The following is a 24,109-nucleotide window of genomic DNA, read 5'->3' as shown; positions in this document are numbered from 1 at the left end:
GTCATTAAAATGCAATTAGGGTGTTAGAGTGTTACCTTTTTGTTCTCCCTTCTGTGAGTGGAATCACTAAGCAGCTCCTTCAAAGCAATCATTATTCTTTACATTAGAGAGAGTGGCATATGCAGTCATTAGATGACAATAAAAGTGCAATGAGTGTGTTATGATTATGCACCAAATATACAGTAATAATCTCATTCACAATGCACGCCTCTAAAATTTGTAAGTAACTGTTGCTTCCTTCCGGTTTTTACATTTGGTAATATTGAGGCTCTTGACAGCCAAAATAGGAAGCAGTTTGCAGTTTAGTGTATGACAAGCGCGTCCAAACTTTTTCTTTAGCACCCATTTTTCATGAGCCTTGCCTCAAACACCGTATGCGCCGATCCAGAGCATCCCAAATATGCTCATTGGGTGACATGTCCTGTGTTGTGGATCGAGATGCCCATGGTGACGGTGGGGTTATGGTATGGGCAGGCGTATGTTATGGACACAGGTGCATTTTATTGATGGCATTTTGAATGCACAGAGATGTCGTGACGAGATCCTGAGGCCCACTGTTGTGCCATTCATCCACAAACAATCACCTCATGTTGCACCATGATAATGTGTGTCCCCATGTTGTAAGGATCTGTACACAATTCCTGGAAGCTGAGAACATCCCAGTTCTTGCATGGCCTGCATACTCACCTGACATGTCACCCCCACCGAGCATGTTTGGGATGCTCTGGTTTTCAGACCCCCCAAACCCGTAATACAGTTAAACTGCACATTTTGGAGTGGCCTTCTATTGTGGCCAACTCAGGGCACACAAGCGCAATAATCATGATGTCTTGTTGATATGCCAAACCAGTGTGGTGGATGAATTATGTGTGACACAGATCTGTGAACAATGTTTGAGAAAAATTGGCCTTTTGTGTACGTAGAAAAAGTTTTACACCTTTGAGTTCAACGCATGAAAAATGGGAGCAAAAACAAAAGTTCTGCGTTATTTTTGTTGAGTATAAATAGTATACTATATACTGTATGAACAGTATAAAGTAAAGAAACCCAAATCCAGGCTTTGGCTTGTGGAAAAAAGTAGGAGTGCTCAGTCATGTATTTACAGTATGTGCTGCTATCACAAAGCTTGATACTGGCTTAATCTGAAGTACACCAGTTAGGTAAAAAGTTAGTCACCCGAAAAAACATCTTAAAAAGTCAGTGGTGTCACTTGAATCAGGCAGCCTGCAGAGAATACTGACGACAATTGCTGAAATGAGGGAGAGTGCGTCAGCAGCCTTGGGAGAGGCATACAGGTCACAAAGTGAATGTTTACATACGCCTCAGACGGCCGTTAACACTTAACACAACTGCACAAGTCCAAACGGGACTGTTTGAAAACTTCCTCCAGCGCCGATAGACAGATGGAGCATCTCCAATGCAAGACTCAAACAACTCAAAATATTTGAAAATATTTATTCAAATACATATGACAAACATTGCAATTAATATAAAAACACTGAAAGCCGAGACGACTTTGCAAGTCAGGAGCATGATAAAATCTACATTCCATTTAGTTACAAAGCGAAAGAATAAATAATTTTTAGAAAGGAAACATTTAAATTCACAAAACAAGAGCGTGAACTCTTCTCAAAGCTTTGTCATGAGTGACGGCCAGGCCACTGCATGGTGCTATTTACAACATCAGTGGAGTGGCTAACAGTATTCCATGCAATAAAGATCTGGTTCCATACAAAAATGCCTTTAAAAGGCAACAACGTCCACTTTCAAGTTGGCCTCTAGAGTAGGAATACATTTAGGAAAGCATGTTGCTACGACACTCCTCATGTCTACGCAGCAGTACTGATGCACATCTGAGCTGTACTGCATGTTGATATGTTAGTCGATGTATGCTTCAAGAAAGTCACCAGACCCCCTCACTGGGTGGAGTCGGAGTCACTGGAGTCCAGGCTGGCCTGTGTGGGGGACGGAGTGCAGTGGTGGTGGGCAGCCGGCGAGGAGTGGAGGGTCTGGGTGCTCCTCCTCAGGTTCTCCAAGGACTGCAAAAAGGAGCGACGAGCCCGCTCCTCCTCTAGTGGCGAGGAGCCCTCCTCCTCCACCTCGGCGATCTCGGCGAAGGTGACCGGCTGGGTCTTGAAGCGGGCCTCGCGGGGTCGCCGGGCGCGGCTCTTGCCCCTGGACGGGCACTTGGGGACGGGCAGCTGCTGGGGGAACTCCTCCATGGCTGAGGCCATAAGGTGGGCTGGAAGGACATGGAAGCCGGATGGCTCCATGACCATGTGACGCACAGCAGCCATTGGTTAAAAAGACTCAACCGTGGGACAAACTTTCTTGAGTGGGCTCAACACTCCAAAAAACCAAGCAGGCAATCCAGCAGGAAACTGTCAAGTCCAGCACACAGAAGGTCACCTGTCTCTGAAATGAGTCTAATGCTTCTCGTTCGACCCGTGCAGAAGACTGTTGAAATCATGCAGCCCTCAGCTCCAGCTCTGTCTTTTATAACAAGTCATACCGCCTCCTTCCTCTCTCGCACTCCATATATGTCCTTTGCACCGTCCCACCCACTCCCACCCGTCTTCCTTCACAGTCACCCCCCTCAAAATATACACATGGGTATCAAGTGCAAGCAGGATGATTGAAATATTTGTAGGAAGGAAACAATCCAGAAAACATAAAAAAAGAAAAAGTTTGTGTCAGAAATACTGACACAATGTGTCCAGTAGAGTAAAATGACAATCAGTGTCACGCATGCACACACACACACACACAAACACACAACGAGTTACTGTGTGTACTTGATGTGAGCTGATGACATCATCGGCTATGGCGTCCTTAGGAATGACAAGATGGCTTTAGCACAGTTTGTGTCTCACACACTCATTGAGCTGTAAGTCACATTGATGCACACTTTAATGCCACCTCCATCTATTTTAAGAAAATCCGACGTCACAGTGGCTGCCCAATCATGTGACCCTTCATGACAATTTTGCTCATGGTACACAACAGATCTCTCGCCTATTTGCACATTTTTTGTCAAAAGAATTACATGTTTTTATTTATTTTTTTGCAGACTATTTTTTTGTCCAGTTTTTTTTCAGTGAATTTGCGGGGCTCATGTGAATGCTGAATCCCAATGTGTGGGGATCCGCTGTGCAGGCGACAAAGCAAATAATTTGTGTAACATCACATAATATAGCTCATTAAACATGAATTATTTTATTTCTTCAAAATGCAGAGAGCCAATGAAAAATGAGCTGCAACCCCAAAATGACCCCCGAGTCGCACTATGGACACCACTGGTGTAGAAAGTAGATTTCAGTGCAGGAAGATATTTAGTAGGTTATTTACTATCATACTACCACATTACTAACATAATAATCTAAATAAGGTAATCAAATCTGTAAGACAATGTGGCATTTTGAAAAACCACGCTCTCTTCAGCCTTGTAACAGTAGAAGACCAAAACATAAGAGTAAAGGATTGAGCGTGTCGGCCAAAGCTTCTATGGAGGTGAAGAACACACGACAGGCCTCATTCCTGCCAGCTGCGGGGACGCCTCTGTCGCCACGGTAACCCAAATGTCAGGACGAGGGCGGAGAGGACCCGAACTGGGAAGTCTCAAATCATGCATACAGGCATGCATGTTACACCTGTAATATGTTACCATGACGACATATTAGCCGCAAAACCTGCCTTTGATTGCTTATAAATGATTAAAATTGGTTTAAAAATTCAAACAAATCAAAGGTTGTGTTCAAGCTTGCGAGGTCTGCTGTCGTAGTAAATTCAAAATCCAACCCTACATCATTCAAGGAATTTTTTGTGCTTTTTTTCCCTCCAAGTTATTATTATTAGATTGCAAAACAGAAGACAGGACACAGAAGACTGGACATTGACTGGGATAAATGTGGTAAACTTCAGTTTTGTTCTGTGAATTTGCAGCATTTCTCTCATGCAGTTGTTTTTGATCTTGCAACATTTATGTGATTCCATCGTTTTTCATTTGCAGCATTTCTCCATTGTATTTGATTTATGGTGTTTGTGTGTTTTTGGTTTTGTATCATTTCTGTGTTCGGAGTGTTTGGACGTTGCAGCGTGTTTGCCCCCGTCTTGTGTAAACAAATAGACAGACTTGCCCATATACACCCCCCCTTGAGACCTGTACGACACAGCAGGGAGACATGAGTTATTTATAAACTTGGAGAGTGGGAAGTATGCACTGTTTGTACAACACAGCCAAAAAGTTAAAAACAACCCCTGTTGATGCTTGTCATTAACCAATTATATCAATTTAATGAGATATCTTTACCAAGACAATAATGACTCACTTTTGATTAACACACATTATTGTGCTTCCACACTGTGTGTACAATGATTAGTAATTAAGTAAGCATTTACAGTGGTGTAAAAAAGTGTTTGCCCCCTTTCTAATTGCTTTTTTTTTGCACGTTTGTCACACTTAAGTGCTTCAGTTCACCAAACAAATGTAAATATTAGTCAATGACAACACAACTTAACACAAAATGCAGTTTTTAAATGAAACTTTATTATTAAGGGAGAAAAAAATCCAAACCTACATGGCCCTGTGTGAAAAAGTGATGCCGCATTTCAGAAAAAGAACATCACACGAACAGTAAAATATGGTGATGGTAGTGTGATGGCCCTGGGGCTGTTTTGCTGCTTCACGACTTGCTGTGATAAAAGGAACCATGAATTCTGCTGTCTACCAAATAATCCTGAAGGAGAATGCCCAGCCATCTGTTGCTGACCTCAAGCTGAAACCAACTTGGGTTCTGCAGCAGGACAATGATCCAAAACACACCAGCAAGTCCACCTCTGAATGGCTGAAGAAAAACAAAAAGACTTTGGAGTGGCCTAGTCAAAGTCCTGACCTGAATCCAATTGAGATGCTGTCGCATGACTTTAAAAAGGCGCTTCATGCTGGAAAACCCTCCAATGAGGCCGAATTACAACAATTGTGCAAAGATGAGTGGGCCAAAATTCCTCCACAGCGCTGTAAGAGACTCATTGCAAGTTATCTCAAGTGCTTGATTGCAGTTGCTGTTAAGGGTGGCCCCACAAGTTATTAGGTTTAGTGAGCATTCTATTTTTCACACATGGCCATGTAGGTTTGGATTTTTTTCTCCCTTATTAATAAAAAGTTTCATTTAAAAACCTTTATGTTTTATGTTCAGTTGTGTTGTCATTGACTAATGTTTAAATTTGTTTGTCACATTTACGTGTGACAAACATGCAAAAATATAAATCAGGAAGGGGCAAACACTTTTTCACACCTCTCTTTTTCATATGATTATTCCACGCTGTATAAAGTTGAATTTAATTGTGAAATATACAGTATAGGCGATATCAAGGTATAGACGACGATTAGGCAGCTTCTTTTCCTCAGGCAGGGAGGCTGTGCTTGCTGCTGCACAAAAACATGACTCTTAAGAGTAACACATCCAACCAAGTCTTTCCCTGCTAAATGTCCTCTGATGGCGTGTTACATGACATGAGTGGCAGCTGGCTTTCCCAAGGCAAGCAGCGGGTGGATGTCACAAACACTGACTGAGGTCATCTTGTCCGTTATTCCAAAATTAGAAAGGGGCACCCTTAAAATACACTTACACATTCAATGCAGGCTGATGTTGCTTTTAAACACAAATTGTTTGATGGTATTCAGACGTTACATAGCACTGAGCTCACTGCAAAACCATTTCCTGTTCCTCTTTGTCAAAGAACTGACAATCTGGGGAAACAGCAGTAAAAACTTTGAGACGATCTAACATCTGGAGCTTTGCCCTCAGCTATATAAGCATTTGTTTGGGACAAACCATCAAAATCAATACCACTCTTGCTGCGACATAGAGCAATAGCTCATGATAGTGTGAGAATTGCGCCATCTTGAGGGCAGGTAAGAAACCTCCCTGGACAGACGCACTCAAGTAAACGTCTGATCAATGTAGCCTTCCTTGTTAGCTTAGGTCAGATGTGTCTAAAGTGCAGCCCAGGGACCATTTATTGACGCTCCACATATTGTAAAAATAAAATTAATTCTTAATGAGATATATTATTAGATATCACACTACAATAATACCTCGCCATATCATTCTTCGAATTCCCCAACTTTGCTCAGTATTTAATATATTCATTAATAAAACATTGCTCAAGTTTAAAAACGACTAAATAACTGAAATACAAATATAAGTCAATCAGAAGATGCATTCAAAGACGCTGAATGGGTGTCAGTAATGTTACATTGATGAGACAATAGCCACCACTGGAAGTACTGTACAGAAACCCAAAGTAAAAACAGCAACAAGGAACTCTCCCAATGCTAACGTGTGAGTCTATATTATGTCTTATTTATGCCTTATATGTCTTACTTTCTCTTATTATGTGTACTGTATTGGGTAAGTGTCCATTCATCCATTTTCTATGCTGCTTATCCTCATTAGGGTTGCGGGGGTATGCTGGAGCCTATCCCAGCTGACTTTGGGCGAGAGGCGGGGTACACCCTGGACTGGTCGCACATACAGTATAGACAAACAACCATTCGCACTCACATTCATACCTATGGACAATTTAGAGTCGTCAATTAACCTAACATGCATGTTTTTGGAATGCGGGAGGAAACCGGAGTACCTGGAGAAAACCCCACGCACACGGAGAGAACATGCAAACTCCACATAGAGATGCCCAAACGGAAGTTATTTCATGTCTAGAGGGCTGTAATAACATTACAAACAATATTTACAAGGTTGGAAACGTGCTTTCTGTGCTCTAACTATGAAAATATTCCATTTATGAATAAAAAATCCTACTTCACGGAAACTCACTTGTCATGGTCGGGTCTGGAACCAATTAACCGTGATAAACAAGGGATTACTATATTTTGCTTGGACAGCTTTGTTTGTGATCTAGTGATGTGCAATTCACTGTCACAACACAAGGGGCAGTGTTTTCCTGAGTGTGAGTAAACAACTCTGTTGACTGGCTCTTCTGCTTCCTCATGGCAGCTTTTAAAGAGACATTCAGATTGTTTGTTGGAGCTGTAACTATTCTTCATGAAACAACGGTCACTTTTATTGTACATGTTGCGCCGAAAGTTGAGGAGAATATGTTCGCGAACCCTGAGCAAGTCAAGGCAGAGGTCTCTTTTGTTTTCGCAGGGGGGAAAAAACGGCTATGATGTACTAAAAAAGCCAGGCAATCATAGTTCTGTGCTCCACTTCACCACTGACACGGGGTTAAATTTTTTGGAGATGCACGTGACGGAGGGTTTGGAGGGGGACGAGCAAGTCAGCATCACTTACGCCGGCACTGTAGCATAAACGACAAGCCTGATTTAGCTGATCGTTAGCTTAGCAGCCCAGGATACCACTTGTGTTGTGTCTCAAACTTCTGTGCATACTTGAGTGTATAAGTGTGCTTACACTGAGAAGTACAACAAAATGCAGTGCACTGGATGTTGCATTGAAAATGGTGCTGGACATTTACCACCCTCAATAGTCGACATCTTGGCTACGTATCAGAAGGGGAGACCAGATAAAGTAATAAAATATTCATTTTTAATTATTGTAAAATGGAGAATGGAAAAAATATTTTTTGGAGCAATCCATGTGTTGGCGATAATGCTCCATTGAACGGTTGTAATTTGCCATTAAAAGGAGAGCAGACAAAGGTGTAGTGTATATTGCAATGGTCATTTTGGGTGCGTGTGCAACGACGGGAATTGATTTGGGACAGCACCACACTGTCAAAATTGGTGCACTCAGGAACTAAGTACACAGTGCACACGGTATACTTGGCCACTTCAACAAGCTGCATAAAAGAGGACAAATGATGATGATGATGATGGGACACAGAGGGGGGAGAACAGGAGAAGGAGGAGAGATGTGGGAGGAAGAGGGACGGGGGGAGGCGTTTGGGCCGGTCCAAATCGGTCAGCTCGTTCTCAGAGCAACTTCCCAGCAAATCACAGCATGACTTCACACAGCACTTAAAACACACACATTTACTGTCCGTACTGTCTGTGCGTGTGTGGTTTCTTTACAACCTATTGTATCAGCCTGTTTACATGAAGCTTCCATAACAAATGAGATATTTCACATGATCATCTCATTATTTGTCATCATAACAAATGGCCCCCAAATTAAAGTTCATCAAATCAATGGAAGCTTCCTACCTAATGATACCATTATGTAACAACTGCACTCATGTATTCTTGGTTGCCCCTCAGTTGTCTCCAGCTCAGTGAGACGCCTCCACAACAGCTGGCAAAGGTAAGCAGACCAGGCAGGAACGTGGCTGGATTAAAGCCTAATTTGGCCCTGGAGAGAGCCGGGGGGAACTCCGGTAAATGGAAGTTTTTCCAGCTCATGGCAGCAGCTGATGGCTTCTGGAAGGATGTGTTTGGCTGCTGGGAAGCTTGTTTGCTTCACCCCAAGCTGCTTTACCCAAAACAGAAGCAGGACAGTCCAGCACTGCTGATACTGGAAGTCTATTACCTCCACTTGTCTGCGGGGAAAATTCCCGACTGCCATATACTGTATTAACAAATTAATACTGTCATAAAAATTATTTTCATTCACAGTGAGCACCACTTTTAAAAAGGTGCCCTTGTGAGGGTTTTGTTAACACCTTACTAAGCTTTAACTAACTGTTACAGGACTGTTTAAATATGATAAATTCCAAATGAATAAGGGAACTAAATTGGAAAGTGCTAATTTTTCAGATATTTTGATCCTTAATCAACATGTCCAAACTTTTTCCAGCGCCGGTTAATGAAAAATCAAAGCACATCGACATTGACAGTATGTGAATGTCCCTCCTTGTTTACTTCTCAGACGACCCTAGACATTTTTAGCAATCAAGCAAAAACACAGCAAAAATGCAACAAACAAGGCGAATGACGTAAAAAAAAGTAAGAAAAAAAAGGATTTGTTTTCTGTCGAAGAAAGCTTGTTTCTCTGTGCCTCTCCGTCACACAATCCCCTACTCTGCTTTGCATCAATGCCTCATCTCCCTGGAGCTGCTTTGACGCAGTCTCTATGATTACCATAATGACCTGTTAGCATAGATAGCGCAGAGTACCTTCAAAAATTATTGGAATAGCTTTGATAGTTCAACACTTATGGTCTTGCATAGTATTGTAAATCCTATTGCCGACTACACCTACCCTGTTACATTTTTTAAAAATTGTCAGGAAACATTCAGCGGGCCAGGTTAAAAAGCTTAAGGGACCGTTTATGGCCTGGAAGCCATAGTTTGCCCATGTCTGTTCTAGATGTTTAATATAAAGGTCTGCATTCCCTCAATGCTCACTTCTGGATCTTTCTGTATGGATAGATTTAAATTAGCTGCAAAGTCACTACATTGTTTTGAGCAGCTGACATTAGTGTCTTCATGACTTGGCCTCAGGTCCAATAAGTGGTTTTGAAGCTGCAATTGTGGATCACAACAACAGCCAGTGAATGGTAAGCAGGTGTAAGTACCGGCTTTCTTAAAAACACGAAGGTTCTGTCTGTGTTCAATGTTTCACACTCAGCGGTGGTGTTGTGTTATCTTCCGGCACAAAATGTCCCAACCCGGGCTGCTGGTGACCCCGACATGAAGGAGCCATTAGAGGAACAGCAGGGTTTCTCACTTTTACCTCCACTGACAAAAAGAGTGGCGCCAATTACTGTAGAGAGGCTGGTGCTCCTCCTCATTAACTCATTACCTTAACAATCCTCCAACTGCACAAAAAAAGTCAACCTGCTGCACAAAATCTCCCTGGGGAGCCTTACTACCAAGTCAGGCAACCTCAATGGAAATCCTGTGTCAACAGTTTGGATTTCCTTAAGGCCTAATGTATCAATCTGTCATATGGTTCTATTATCATTTATATTCCAAAAAATATATTGTGATATATATTGTTTAGTAATGCAATGTACATTGCAATATGGATTTTTGGCCATATCACCAATCCCTATCTGGTGCTATATAAAAAAAATAAAATTACATTAAAGTAAATTAACTTGACCTTTTAATATAATGGCAAGGGAAACACTGCTATTAAACAGCAAAAAAATGCTTATGTGCCAAACTTTATTCGTTGGTGAAAACAGGGCTTTCACAACCAAACAACAAATGCTATCATTTTTAGTGTACAGTTACAACAATGGTTCCTTAACATCTCAGCTCTTTGGGATCCCGGAACAAAAGCAACTCTGTTGTGCAAACACAACACACAGATATTTGTATGATAAACCTGTTGCAAGATGCTATTTTCTTTTATCATTACCACTTTAACCACATAGAACTTTGACACAAACTCAAGACTTTATCAAATATTAGAAAATACAGTTTTAGATAAATGTGTGGCACAAAATGACACTGTATTTCACCTCCAAAACTTTGTTATCAGCCATTTTTGTGTTTATACAACAGCCAGTGTTGTGTTCACGGTTCAGTGAGGAAGCAGAACAAAGAAAATCTGTCGTCTGTCATTTTAAGTTTTACCTCAAGGACGACAGTTCATTCCTGCTTTGCAGTGAATCGCAGCTTGGTGCCCGGCCGGTGGCCCTCTGGTTCAGGGTGGATACTTCTGAAGGTCAAGTTGATACGAGGGCCTCGGTCATGGTACTCCTTAGCCACCTGATGCTGAGACACATAGTACGTTTAAATGCAAAATTACTAAAACAGTTGGGTAGTGAAATCCCAGTTTACATCACTATCTCAAATTCCATGGTTGGATAGATGCAGCGTGCCTCCGAACCACTAGGAGGCAATTGTTGCCGATTCAGCTCTTTTAAATATGTGGGTAGAAGAAAAAAATGCTACACGCTAATAGCTGTCACTAGTAAAATCAGTCTGGTCAAACTGACTAATAAATTCAACAATTACTGACTGGCTTTCATTTGTTCACATACTTCATGGACTCATGTCTTTTAGAGACACGCTATACACAAAAGTATTGGAACAGGATATTACCTCAGAGAAGGCATTCTGGCTCTGCTCCAACCTCTGTTCCTAACATACACTACTCACAAAGTCATAGTCTACTCGGTTTTCAGTTGAGACAACAAGTTTTGAAAAAAGTGCTGAAGCATTGAGTAGCTGGACATGTGCATTCAAAAGTCTAGAGAAGGTTAAATTAAGTCACACCTGTAAAGGTTATGTATTTTACCCGAAAAAAGCCAAACTATCCCTTGTGAGTAATGTATACAGAATGCCATATCACACATCTTGGACATGAATTAATAGTATTTTGGTCTTCTGTGTGTTCCACATAGGCTGTGGTACATCCCCATCATCAGACACATCATTCTGCATCTGTGTTCCAATGGGTTAAGAGATGTGCTCCAAAACTTTTATCCAGGAGGAGGAGAAAGAGCAAAGCGGCATATGAACTGGAACAAATGAAGTCCTGTCAGGCCGAGTTAAATATTGAGCAGGGACTAGTAAACGTCAGCGTGCGATGCAGGTGTCTTTGTGAGGTGGAAATTCATGGGCTGTGTGAACCCTCCCCCGCTTGGTGAGACCCTTAAAGGACAGATGAAACTTTTGTTGTGACGCTAAGGGAGGTGCACCATAAAACACCTGTGACCTTCTCCTTTTCTCTCATTTAGACTCTCTCAAAGTGCAAACCTCTTTATTCCCTCCTCACTTGTTTTAATATTAAAGACAAGCAGTGGTGTAAATCCTGGTGGCTCAGACAGCATGGCTGCCATTGTTGCATGTGTGTGGTCCTGCACGACCAGCAGAAGAATCAGGCCGGACGCTCACAGGAAGAAAAACAAACCTTGATATGACCTTTAAGACATTTTCAACAACAAGTCTTGTTTAGGAGTGTGTGCCTTGGCGGAGGTACAGTATGCGCTCTACTGAGTCAATGACTACTGCATCAGTGCGGTGGGTGGAGCCTACCTGCCAATCATCCTGCGTGGCTCCTTCCATCAAGAGCAGTGTGCCATGACCCAGAGGAACCCTGATCCGCTCCACGTAGGTGTAGTCACCATTTTCCTCCTGTAACATGACGAACAGGGCTGGCCATTGTGGGACAATCACCAGAGGTGGTGTTTCGGCAAATTCCTCGAAGGGAATATGTCCAAACGAGCCCAAATCAAAATAAGGGACACTAGACAGATGAGTGAAGATATATTGTGAAGCAATTTAGCCTACTCCGTAAAATGTGGGCCGGGCATGACGACAAACTTTGATCACCAGTCTGACAATTTGCCACGCAAAAAAAAGGAAAGGGTAATAACTCGCTTCCAAAAGGGCCGATCTTGATCATAATTGGTGCGAATGAAGAATATGACACTCTGAATAACGAAAAAAGAAATGACATTAGAAAAAAGTTCTGACATACTTTAGCTTATGTTTCCTTGGGGATGTTGCAAATTCAAGGCAAGCATGTAAGGCAGACTGACAAGCTTAAGATGCAAACCAAATGCATGTAAAGCACACATGGTTGGAGTGGCATGGCGGCAAAGTTTTGGGCTTCGTCACTGACCATCAAAGTGTCATACTTTGACTGCAGATAGTCATATCTCGTAGGAAATTGATATGGCAAGTAAGAATCCAAGCCTGAACAATACAGTGTGGCTCGCAAATGAGACCACACCAAAATTCACTTACTGGTCCCCACTGCACTTCCAAAATGTTAAAAATTACCCCCTGCAACAAGTTTAACCAATCTCCACAAAATGTTGTTCTTGAGAAAGAACTATTAGTGGGTCCAAATTGTGACACATCTGCATTGACTCATAGTACATTGCCATTGAAAGACATGTTAGAATGTACAGCTAGTAGGAGAGCGTACCATAGTTTTGCGGTTAGCCAGCAGAACAATGACTCTTCTTATCTATAAAACACCACGAATTGTACCTAAGTTTTGGAAAGCAGCATGTAAAGGAGGCAGGAGTTGACTGTGAGCCAAATGAAAACAATAAAACAAACTCTGCAAAGGTTCATGTGGTTAACAAAGAGTGCAACAACACTTTTTTTAAATGCTGTGAGCGAGACTAAAGACAAGACAAAATATGTTAGTGGGAAGAGTAAGAAAGTCAAGCAAGTGTGGTGTCAAACGGATGGATGCGGGCCTGACCGGAGGTGGCTGCTTGCGGAGGCTGAACACTCTGGTGTCACCCAGACTCAGAGAGGCGATGGTGGGCTTGGCACCCAGCGAAGCCTCATCGTCGCTGTGCCAGCCGATGCTGTCGTGGCCGTCGCGATACAGATTGCACAGCAGCGAGTTGAAGTGGCGGCCGCTTACCTTGGCGATGGCTTCACAAAGGGTTAACAGCAATGGATGCCACTAGGGGGAATGAGAGTGCATGAGAAACTTGTGTACCTAATGTTGTGTCTGCTTAGATCAGGGGTGTCCAAAGTTTGACACAAAGGGCTGTGTACAGAAAAATTGCAGGATGCGGGGGGCCTTTTGAATACATTTTGTACATATTACCAATCCAATGTAGGTCAATGTATGCTAAGCTATGTGAACAAAACATTATGATTATTGTTATTATTATTGAATCTGTTGTGATATGCTGTAATTCAAACCTGCAATAAAAGACGGTTGTTCTGGCAATCAAGTCTGGCATTAGTGTTTCACCTACTGACACCTAGTGACCAGTGACCAGTGACCATTAATACTACATAACATCACAACGTCTTTGAATGTGTCTTTTTAATGCCTTATATTTGAATTTTAGTTCATTTAGGAATTTTTATGCTTGAAAATGCTTCATTTCGGCAAAAAATATGTAAAATTTGCTTAAATATGTACACTTTTATACTAATAGGCTGTATTCAACCATGAAACAGCATGATTTAGGAATTAATATATTTTTGAAAACAAATGATAGAGTGAAGCTGTGAAATTTGAACCGCAATGTGGTGAGTGTCGACTGTACTGTCTATATTTTGATATATACGTTGCAGGACCAGCCAAACTATGAAAAAAGTGACATTATTTCAATGACATTATGTGGCTGGCCGCAAAAAAAAAAACAACCTCCGAGACACAAATGGACCCTGGGACGCACTTCGGACAACCCTGGCTCAACACCACGGTTAAATGGCAGAACAACACAGCAAGAGCCAAATGGCGCGTCTTGTTCACTTGATTATTTGTGGGAAAAAGCTGCAAAAACGATATCATACCTTTGTGTTGGCAGCCATGGTGGAGCGAGCGTACGTGTATGGCAACTCTCCAAACCAACACGTCAGTCTTGGCTCCATGTAGGCCTCACCTGATGAAAACGCATGTTTAAACACTGCAGGGGGGAGCACGACACAGTGCAACAACAACAATAGGTCTGTGCCATCATTAAGGTCTATGCTATATCGTGAGCATTTATACACATGTAGTGGAAATTGTTGGTACCCTTACGCCAAAGAAAGGAAAAACCAACAAAAATTACACATGAAATAATTAAATGAAATAATCTGAAAAGGAAAAAAGTGATAATATTAAAATTAAGGCAGGGAAATTAGACACTGCTTTGAATTTGTGGTTCAACACAAATTAAGAAAAAATCCAGCAAAGTCGAACCTCGGTTTTTGTCATGACAGTAAATGGTTCCAAAAAGGTCAGACAAAAACCAAAATATACAAAAAAAAATACAAATGTTTTCCTCATAAGAAAATAAATCCAATTAATTCGTTCCACCATAAAGTAACACAAAACACATTTTCTAGAGAATAATAGTTTTACATGCATAAAAACAATGTGAAATAAATAAAAAAAAAATCAACATTTTACTTTTCCCTTTATTGAAGATGAGCAAACAAGAGATGAATGGAGGGAGGAGCGGGGGTGGGACGGAAGAGCCACGCGGACGGCCGCCTTTTGATTCTAGTCCGTCACAAACGTAACTTTAAAAAGTGGACGTTTAGAGCTGTATATTTGCTCACTTGAACTGTATTGTAAACTTCAGCAGCAGGTACAATCATCATTACACACACTGGCCCGGCTCACTGTCTGTCATGCGTCTGTCTCCCTTTAATCATTCCCCATGACTATCCTATTGTAATAGACGCTACCTTCGTACTTTGCTACGAGTTCTTTCTTGCATTCAATCGTGCTTCTCACCCAGCCTTTCTGGCACTTGCAACTTTTTTTGCAACCGTCCTCAACTCAGAAATACACAGTGAGCTTGAACGCCTCATTACCACACGACGCAGTGCATGACAGGGGGAAGGAAGGAGACAGATACAGAGTTGTTCTGTGTTTTTTTTTATGAACAAATAAACCACATACACACACACACACACACACACACACACACACACACACACACACACACACACACACACACACACACAGTAAAGATGATTAAAGGATTCCCTGTCTGGAGTGTCTATAGTGTCTATAGTGTCCCAACTCTAAAAGAATCCTTATCCATTCTTCAAAGAGACTGACTCACCAATGCGTGGATGCTTTGTTTGGGCACTCGTCTAGTTTGTTAGCTGCACTGTTTGGCCACACGATAACCGGGACAGTATAAAAACGGAGACATATGTGTGGCAATCATTTTAATCAATACCGGATGTTACGAAAACCAGGGGGCACAAAAAACGAGTTTCCAATGGATACTGTAACTTTTGTCATTTTTTGGTACTTTTTCTTTCTTTGACAGATGGACCCGAAAAACTGTATCCATATCTGAATGTAGAAGTCACTCAATGCCAACAAGCTAATTCAGACAGTTTGTGTCCATTTTAGGAGAGAATAACTCTGTCTCCCACCACTGACATGTCTTCCAGGAAGACAGTGTCCATCCATCCCTGGTGTACTTTGGCCGGCCCACATGTATAAGAACACTAAGTAACCAAAACAAACTCTTCCAGGCAGCAGTCACGTTTTTTTTTACTACTCCGGGCCTCTTGAGATAATACTTATAAACATTTGAGGCCATTTATCAGCGGGCAAAAGCCACCAGTCTTTCCATAAAAACACACTATCAGAAGGGAAAAGACAAACAAAAAACCAGGCCTCCAATTTAGAGCTGTGATGGAAAATGTGAGTCTGCTTGCTGGAGAGGCTCTCAGAGCTAAGCAGAACAAAGGACAAGAAATGTTGAATGTTTAACTGTTCAGTTCCTCTTTCATTTCAAAGTCACAACATTATGCAATCTGGATGTGCAATACGTGTTGACACATCAACTTTACCCCCTAAAATTGCATTTTTCTCTTGTCCCTCGCCACTGATGACCAAATAGAATGTCAATTAAAATAATTCAAATGCAATTTAAATGTCCTTTCTTTTGTATTGTTTGAGTCATAGATGTTTCTGGTAATTGTGGAAGCATTTTGTTTTAATCAGCATGATTAAATATGATATTTAATGCAAGGAATCTGTGAACCACAACCTCGTATCTCATTTTTATTCCAATATTGTAAATATGACTTTCTTCAACAAAATTTCTCAAGTTTTCTAATATTCTTGCTCACCTTATCCAGCCACATGACAGGGTTAAAATATTAATAAAGAGATCTCAGCATGACGTACTCTCTTGACTGATCTCATTAGCTGCTGAGTGTATGTGCATGCGTGTAACGTGAGCTTGAAAACAAATGGTGAAAATCAATCAGCAGGAATATCCAACATGAGTGTAACTGGAACATCATGAATGCGAGTATGTGGGAGGCTTCACTTTTCAGCCCCTCTTATTCTAACGCCAACTTGACTCCTGAGGCCTGAGCACCCACCTTGTCTGATGTTGGTCTTCTGAGACCAGGGAAGCTCTGCCAGCAGCTTACTGAACATCCAGTCAGCCTCCTGGGCGGGAAGAAAGCCGGGCAGTAGCTGCAGTCTGGATGCATGGACAGAAAAAACACACACACATGCGCGCACACTGTAATTGGGAATCATTGACATGCATATTCTAAACACAAAATTAAACAGGGTCTCCCATCACAAAAATGACAAACTATTTGCTTTGACCCCTATACCACAAAGCCGAGATGTAGGATGTTTTTTTTTCTTTAAATTTGTGCTTAGCATATTTTGACCTGCATTAAATTGGTCATGGCCATGGTTGGGTCATGCAGAAGAAGTTACATTAGGAAACATCACATAATTACATGAGCATATGTCAACATATTCGAAAAGGAGTAGGAAGAAGCACAGCTTATTTGGTTCTACAATTACAACTGGTTTTAGTATTCAACCAGGTAAAACAAAGGTGATGAATATCAACTCAAATGGCCCTGAGTGGAAAAAAGTTTGGACACTCCTGACCTACACAAACTACTGTCAATGTGTGTACACTGCCATCTAGCGGCCAGAAAACACAATTACACTTTTTTCACTTTTTACTTTCTTCCTTTTATGGTTAAACTCCAAATATTAGATCTTCTTCCAATGACGCTTATGTATATATTTATTATATTATATATGTTGGTGAACATCCAAATAAAATAACATTTACTGAGCAGTATTTCCCTTCTACTCCTTCCTGAGCTACCACCTTATTGTGGTGAAGGAGTTTGCGTGTCTCAATGATCCTAGGAGCTACGTTGTCGGGGGCTTTCACGCCCCAGGTAGGGTCACCCATGACAAACAGGTCCTAGGGGAGGGACCAGACAATGAGTGCCTCAGCAGACCCCAATGAAGAGACAAAACTTTGGACCAAGTTTTTCCTTGCCCGGACGTGGGTCAAAGGCTCTGGAGCCAGGCCTGGAGGTGGGGCACGATGGCGAGCGTCTGGTGGCCGGGCCTGCACCCATAGGGTCCGGCCGGGCACAGCCCAAAGAGGTAACATGGGTCCCCCCTCCCATGAGCTCACCACTCAAGGGAGGGACCAAAGGGGTCAGGTCCAGAGTGAGCTGGGTGGCAGCCGAAGGCGGGAGCCTTGGCGGTCCAATCCTCGGTTGCACGTGGAATGTCACTTCTCTGGTGGGGAAGGAGCCTGAGCTGGTAGGTGAGGTGGAGAAGTTCCGGCTAGATAGAGTCGGACTCACCTCAAGACACAGCAAGGGCTCTGGAACCAGTCCTTTTGAGAGGGCTTGGTCTTTACTCCACTCTGGCGTTGCCAGCAGTGAGAGGCGACAGGCATGGGTGGCAATTGTTGTTGCCCCCGGCTCAGTGCCTGTACGTTGGAGTTTAACCCGGTGAACGAGAGGGTAGTTCAGATGGTGGGGGAGGATGCCGGTCAGACCTGGCAGGCCTAAACGTATTGTGAGGGTCTGCTGGGAACGTCTGGCAGAGTCCCATGTCAGAACGAGTTTCCACTCCCACCTGAGAGAGAGCTTTGACCATGTTCCGAGGGGGGCGGTGGACACTGACCCACTGGTCCGAGTGGGCCATGTTCCGTGCTTCCATTGTTGAGACGGCTGATCGACGCTGCGGCCGTAAGGTGGTTAGTGCCAGTCGTGGCGGTAATCCCAGAACCCGTTGGTGGACACCAGTGGTGAGGGATGCCGTCAATCTGAAGAAGGAGTCCTATCGGGCCTTTTTGGTCCATGGGACTCCGGAAGGAACGCGAGATCGACAGGCGGATTGGTGCGGTGTCTGCAGTGATGAAGACTCTGCATCAGTCCGTTGTGGTGAAGAGGAATGAGCCGAAAGGCAAAGCTGTCAATTTACCGGTCAATCTACGTTCCTTCCCTCACCTATGGTCATGAGCTTTGCGTCGCGGGTACTAGCGGCCGAAATGAGTTTTCGCCGTAGGGTGGCTGGGCTCTCCCTTAGAGATAAGGTGAGAAGCACTGTCATCTGACACAAGCTCGGAGTAGAACCGCTACTCCTCCACAGAGCAGCCAGATGAGGTGGCTTGGGCATCTGGTCAGGATGCCTCCCGGATGCCTCCCAGGGGAGGTGTTCAGGGCACCTCCAACCGGTAGTAGGCCTCGGGGAAGACCCAGGACACGTTGGAGAGACTATGTCTCTCAACTGGCCTGGGAACGCCTCGGGATCTGCCGGGAGGTGCTGGACGAAGTATCTGGGGAGAGGGAAGTGTGGGCTTCCCTGCTTAGGCTGCTGTCCACGCGATTACACGATTGATTTGTGTCTAATCAGTCTAATCAGAAGAAGAATATGAGTATGAGGTCAGTCGCTACATACAAGCACAATACAGAGACAGAATTCAGACATTTACTGATGTGTCAACAAATGAATCCAAAGCTGTAGGAGTTTCATTTGTTCTCCCAGACTTAAATGTTGCAGTCAACTGTAGGATTAATGATAATTTGTCTGTTTACACTGGTGGTGGCCATTTTGCAAGCTCTACAATGGGTAGAAAGTGTTAAACCAGTATCAGTTGTTGCAGCCTCAGATTCCAGCAGTGCTCTAGTCAGCATTAAAAATATGAATTCAGAGTCCAAGACAATATGTCATTTTTGAGATCCTCCGGACTATTAGTAGGATAAAAGCAGCAGGGGTAATAATGACTCTATTATGGGTGCCAGCACATACAGTATAGGAGTGGAGGGGAATGAGTTGGCAGATACTGTACATATGTGAAGACAGCAACAAGGAGAGCACAAGTAGAGGTAAATATTAAGTACAGTGAAGCTGAAATTAAGTCAAATGTGAGGGAAAGGCTTTTAAAGAAGTGGCAGGAAGAATGGGACAGAGAACCAAAAGACAGACATTTGTGTAATATTAAAAAAAAGAGTGGACCAAGTAAGAAGGACCAGCAGAAATAGGAGAGAAGGAGACATAACAAGAATGAGACTTGGAAACACAGGACTTAACAAGACTTAAAGGTATAGGGAAGCATACAACAGGTTTTTGTAATTATTGCAATGTACACTAAGTGGAAGCATCAGTCATGTCTTAATTCAACGAATGGAATTCAAGTGTTTATTTGTTTATTTTTACGTAATTTGGGCTTTCAGCTCATAAAACCCACGAAAACAGGAATTCAAAAAATTAGAATACTGTGAAGAAATCACCATTTACTTCTCAGTTTTTGCAGGGAAAAAAAAAGAAATTAGGATCACATCAAATCAATCAAAATATAGTACTTTCAAAACGATATGTCAATCTTCAATACTTGGTTGGGAATCCCTTTGCCTTAATCACTGCCTCGATGCGACGTGGCATTGAAGCAATCAGCCTGTGGCATTGCCTGGGAGTTATGGAAGCCCAGATTTCCTTGATGCTTGCTGTCAGCTCTTCTTTGTTGTTGGGTCTGGTGCCCCTCATTTTCCTCTTAATACCCCACAGATTCTCAATGGGGTTTAGGTCCGGTGAGTTGGCTGGCCAGTCAAACACTGTGATGGCATGGCCATCAAACCAGGTTTTGGTGCTTCTGGCGGTATGGGCAGGGGCCAGGTCCTGCTGGTAGATGAAATCTGCATCTCCATACAGATCCTCAGCAGAAGGAATCATGAAGTCCTCTAAAACATTCTGGTAGACTGTTGCGGTGACCTTGGATTTAAGAAAGCAGAGTTTACCAACACCTGCACCGGACATTGCACCCCAAATCATGACGGACTGTGGATATTTCACACTGGACCTCAGGCAGCTTGGGTTCTGTTCCTCACCCGTCTTCCTCCAAACCCTTGGACCTTGATTCCCAAATGAAAGGCACACTTTACTTTCATCGGAAAAGAGGACCTTGGACCACTGGCCAACAGTCCAGTCCTTCTTCTCCTTGGCCCAGTGGAGACGCTTCCTACGTTGGCTCAGGTTCAGAAGTGGCTTGACCCGAGGAACCCGACAGTTGTAGCCCATCTCCCGGATGCGTCTGAATGTGGTGGTTTTTGAAGCTGTGACTCCCGCCTCATTCCACTCTTTCTGGATTTCTGCCAGATTCTTGAATCTTCCCTGTTTGATAATCCGCTGAAGCCCACGGTCATCTCTTTTGCTGGTGCATCTACTCCTGCCACATTTTGCCCTTCCTCTAGACTTTCCATTGGTATGCTTGGACACAGCACTCTGTGAACAACCAGCCTCCTTAGCTATGAACTTTTGTGGCTTACCCATCCTATGGAGGGTATCAATGATGGTCTTCTGGCCAGTTGTCATGTCTGCAGTCTTCCCCATATTGAACCCAACTGAGACAATTGAATCAAACTGAAGCAATTTAATGACACCTGGGGAAGCCTGTGCAGGTGATTTGAGTTTAGTAGATGATTAGTGTGTGACACTCAGTTTAAAACATTCATGCCCTGCAAAATTTGGGCTGATTTCTTCACAGTATGCAAATTTTTTGAATTCCTGTTTTCGTGGGTTTAATGAGCTGGAAGCCCAAATTATGTAAAAATAATAATAATAAATACTTGAAATCATTTAAATTGTGGGCCCTGAATCTATAATCTATGAAAGTTAAACTTTTTGAATGGAATTATGGAAATTAAACAACTTTTCCATGACATTCTAATTTTTTGTAAAGGGTCTGTAGTATATCGATACTCAACCTAAATATATCGGGATATGATTTTGGTCCATATCACCTAGCTCTTTTATAGAGTAAGTCAGATTCTGTTCCACACTCCTATTCAGAAGGTGGCGGTAATGCACACCAAAAAGCTGCTTGCCAACCGCCAGTGAACAAAAGAAGAATATTTCCCTTCTACTAACCTGGAGACTCCTGATGGTCCGTGGCTGATCTCATAAACACCTGCCTGGCTGTGTAAAGTACAAATGATACTCATTGTGAGAGCAGAATCATACCAAACTGATGAGATCTGTTCAATCACACACTTACTCAATAACTTTCTCAGGTGGAACTTCTCTATTTGGCTGTGAAGAAGAAAAGCCTATTCCTTGTCAATGCCATGTAAGTATCAATGATGACATTTTCTGTTTCATGGTAGAGAACTACCTTACTGGGCTGGTGAAATTCAAAATTTCCACATGTTGCCTGCGGACGAATTCCCCAAGAAGCAGGAGCCGGAATTGCAATTTGGCAATGCTCTGTGTTCGGAACAACACCTGCAATAAAAAGATCATTATTATTATTATTATTATTATTATACTTGAAGAGTGTGAATGATGTATTTGGATCAGTCAGATGTGTTGAGGAAGGAGATAACGTAGTGAGGAGTATACTTGACATTCAGCACTGACATAACCAAAAGTAACACAAACTCTAAAACCTGTCAGTGACCTGCTGGTCTTGGTTGTTTGGGCAGTGGTTTGGCCCAGGAGCCCTGGACTCTGGCACGCTGACGTTTATCCGACATCACATCTGTGAGAGTACAAGTTTTGGGAAGGGTGAGAATTCCACTCACATGGAGAAAAGTAAGAATATGACAACTAAACAAATCCCCTTAAGGGACAACACAACACTAAAGTCTCATGGAAATACTGAATTAGTATAGACTCAAAAAAATTTATATAAACGTCCTGTATGCAGGGGCAGCGCCTGTAAATTAGTAAATTGGGGGCGGGACGTTTCCCATGGTAAATGTCTACGAGCCGTTCAAAAGAACCGGTTCGTTCGTGAACGTCACTACACTATTATGTCTCAGCAGTTTCTGCTGAAAAAGACTTTAACTGCACTGAACAGGATTACTTCTTGTAAAATTATGTTCTAAATTTATTATAGCCGGCTTAACAGCTTTAATTTACTTTACTTATTTTATCAGTGGCTAATGCCTTTTTTAAATAAAAGTACTGTTAGCTCGGCGATGAAGAAGCTAAGTTAACTCGTCGCCGTTTTGACAGAAACGTTATAAAAGGGTCAGTTGTCACGACACGAATGTTAAAATCACTTACCTACCTGGACAATAAAACATACTAATAATGCTGCAGCAGAGGAGGTAACTTTGCTTCGAGAACGTGAGGACAGACAGCCATGACAGGTGTGTTACACCAAAATAAACACCACACGGAACTTACATGCGGGTCATGAGTTCCGGATAAATCTTTTACCGCTACAAGTCAATAGAAGTTCTAAAACAAAGGTGAAAACCTTTCATGGACATTTACATTTCAATCCTACCCAAATGAACGGGACAGTATACAGGATGTGGTGATTCCAGATAACTTAAATGTTGGTTAAAACTTGTACTTGATGGTAGCGTTGGGCATATTGATCCAAGCATCAGCGTTATCGAAATCAAGGGTAGAATCAGGATTTAATCGATACCAGTGTGATTTGATAGATATTTGAGTTGTATATATGTATACAATATATATATATATATATATATAACCCACTTCCCTCACCCACCCCCCCATCTCCCCTGGTAGGGTGGCTGGTCTGTTCATCTCAAGCTCGGGTCCTCTACCAGAGGCCTGGGAGCTTGAGGGTCCTGCGCAGTATCTTAGCTGTTCCTAGGACTGTGCTCTTCTGGACGGAGATGTCTGATGTTGCGTTCACCTTCCGCCGTTGCGTTCACCTTCAAGCCTCTCTCCAGCTCTTCCTTGATCCCTTGGTATTTCTCTAGTTTCTTGTGTTCCTTTTTCCTGATATTGCCATCATTGATGATGGCTACATCGATCACAATGGCTGTCCTCTGCTGCTTATCCATGATCATGATGTCCGGTTGGTTGGCCACAACCATCTTATCAGCCTGTATTTGGAAGTCCCACAGGATCTTAGCCCTCTCATTTTCCACCACCTTGGGAGGTGTTTCCCATTGAGATCTAGGGGTCTCAAGTCCATATTCTGCACAGATGTTTCTGTAGACTATATCGGCTACTTGGTTATGGCGTTCCATGTATTCTTTTCCTGCCAGTATCTTACACTCTGCTATTAGGTGCTGGACTGTTTCAGGGGCCTCTTTGCACAGCCTGCACCTGGGATCCTGCCTGGTGTGGTAGATCTAGGCTTCTATTGCTCTGGTTCTCAAGGCCTGCTCCTGTGCTGCCATGATTAGCGCCTCTGTGATGGTTCCTCCAACTCCTTCTCTTACAGTTTATATATATATATATATATATATATATATATATATATATATATATATATATACCAGTTTGTACATTTGGATCCTAATGAGGTTTTAAGTAGAGCTACAATATGCAAAAACAAAAAGGGGGAGTGAGACAAAAAGCACTTTGAAAAAGTAATTCATTAAAAACAACAATTAAACTGAAATAGTCTGTTTATCAGCTGATCAAAAATTTAAGACCATTGCTCAAAAAATAATAAAAAACTTTCCAAACCAGAACAAAAAATGTTCTCAGTGGGATTCAGTAATGAGTAGCTCCACCGTT

General features: G+C 42.5%; 2 protein-coding genes across 4 annotated transcripts; both read right to left on the bottom strand.

Moving 5' to 3' along the window:
- Positions 1-1,454: 1,454 nt before the first annotated feature.
- c5h11orf96 (chromosome 5 C11orf96 homolog) lies at positions 1,455-2,491 on the bottom strand. The gene has a single exon (XM_054777028.1). It carries the CDS (start codon positions 2,295-2,297, stop codon positions 1,917-1,919), a length of 381 nt encoding a protein of 126 aa, XP_054633003.1. The 5' UTR covers positions 2,298-2,491; the 3' UTR covers positions 1,455-1,916.
- Positions 2,492-2,587: 96 nt separating this feature from the next.
- Positions 2,588-22,779, bottom strand: alkbh3 (alkB homolog 3, alpha-ketoglutarate dependent dioxygenase). 3 transcript variants are annotated; one of them, XM_054777714.1, is made up of 10 exons: positions 22,667-22,779; positions 22,056-22,136; positions 21,776-21,880; positions 21,654-21,705; positions 21,527-21,574; positions 16,705-16,808; positions 14,155-14,243; positions 13,097-13,306; positions 11,914-12,012; positions 2,588-10,647 (listed from the first exon to the last, which is right to left on the bottom strand). In XM_054777714.1, the coding sequence occupies exons 2-10, from the start codon at positions 22,129-22,131 to the stop codon at positions 10,522-10,524; spliced, it is 909 nt and encodes a 302-aa protein (XP_054633689.1). In that variant the 5' UTR covers positions 22,132-22,136; positions 22,667-22,779; the 3' UTR covers positions 2,588-10,521. The 3 variants fall into 3 exon arrangements, with proteins under 3 accessions (XP_054633689.1, XP_054633688.1, XP_054633687.1); XM_054777713.1 differs by having other exon boundaries at positions 21,654-21,688; positions 21,771-21,880; positions 22,671-22,766; XM_054777712.1 differs by having other exon boundaries at positions 22,671-22,766.
- Between the last annotated feature and the right edge of the window lie 1,330 nt (positions 22,780-24,109).

This window comes from Dunckerocampus dactyliophorus, chromosome 5 (genome assembly GCF_027744805.1).
Source record: "Dunckerocampus dactyliophorus isolate RoL2022-P2 chromosome 5, RoL_Ddac_1.1, whole genome shotgun sequence".
Classification (NCBI taxonomy): domain Eukaryota; kingdom Metazoa; phylum Chordata; class Actinopteri; order Syngnathiformes; family Syngnathidae; genus Dunckerocampus; species Dunckerocampus dactyliophorus.
The sequence above is the reverse complement of the archived record's forward strand: the minus strand, read 5'-3'. Positions and strand labels throughout refer to the sequence as shown.

Excerpts from the sequence above, each read along its gene's own strand:
- c5h11orf96 (XM_054777028.1), bottom strand. The coding sequence starts at position 2,297 with ATGGCTGCTGTGCGTCACATGGTCATGGAGCCATCCGGCTTCCATGTC.
- alkbh3 (XM_054777712.1), bottom strand. Across the intron at positions 13,307-14,154 it reads CCATGGCTGCCAACACAAAG|TGGCATCCATTGCTGTTAAC; the intron begins GTATGATATCGT and ends CATTCCCCCTAG. Across the intron at positions 12,013-13,096 it reads TCCGCAAGCAGCCACCTCCG|GAGGAAAATGGTGACTACAC; the intron begins GTCAGGCCCGCA and ends GTCATGTTACAG.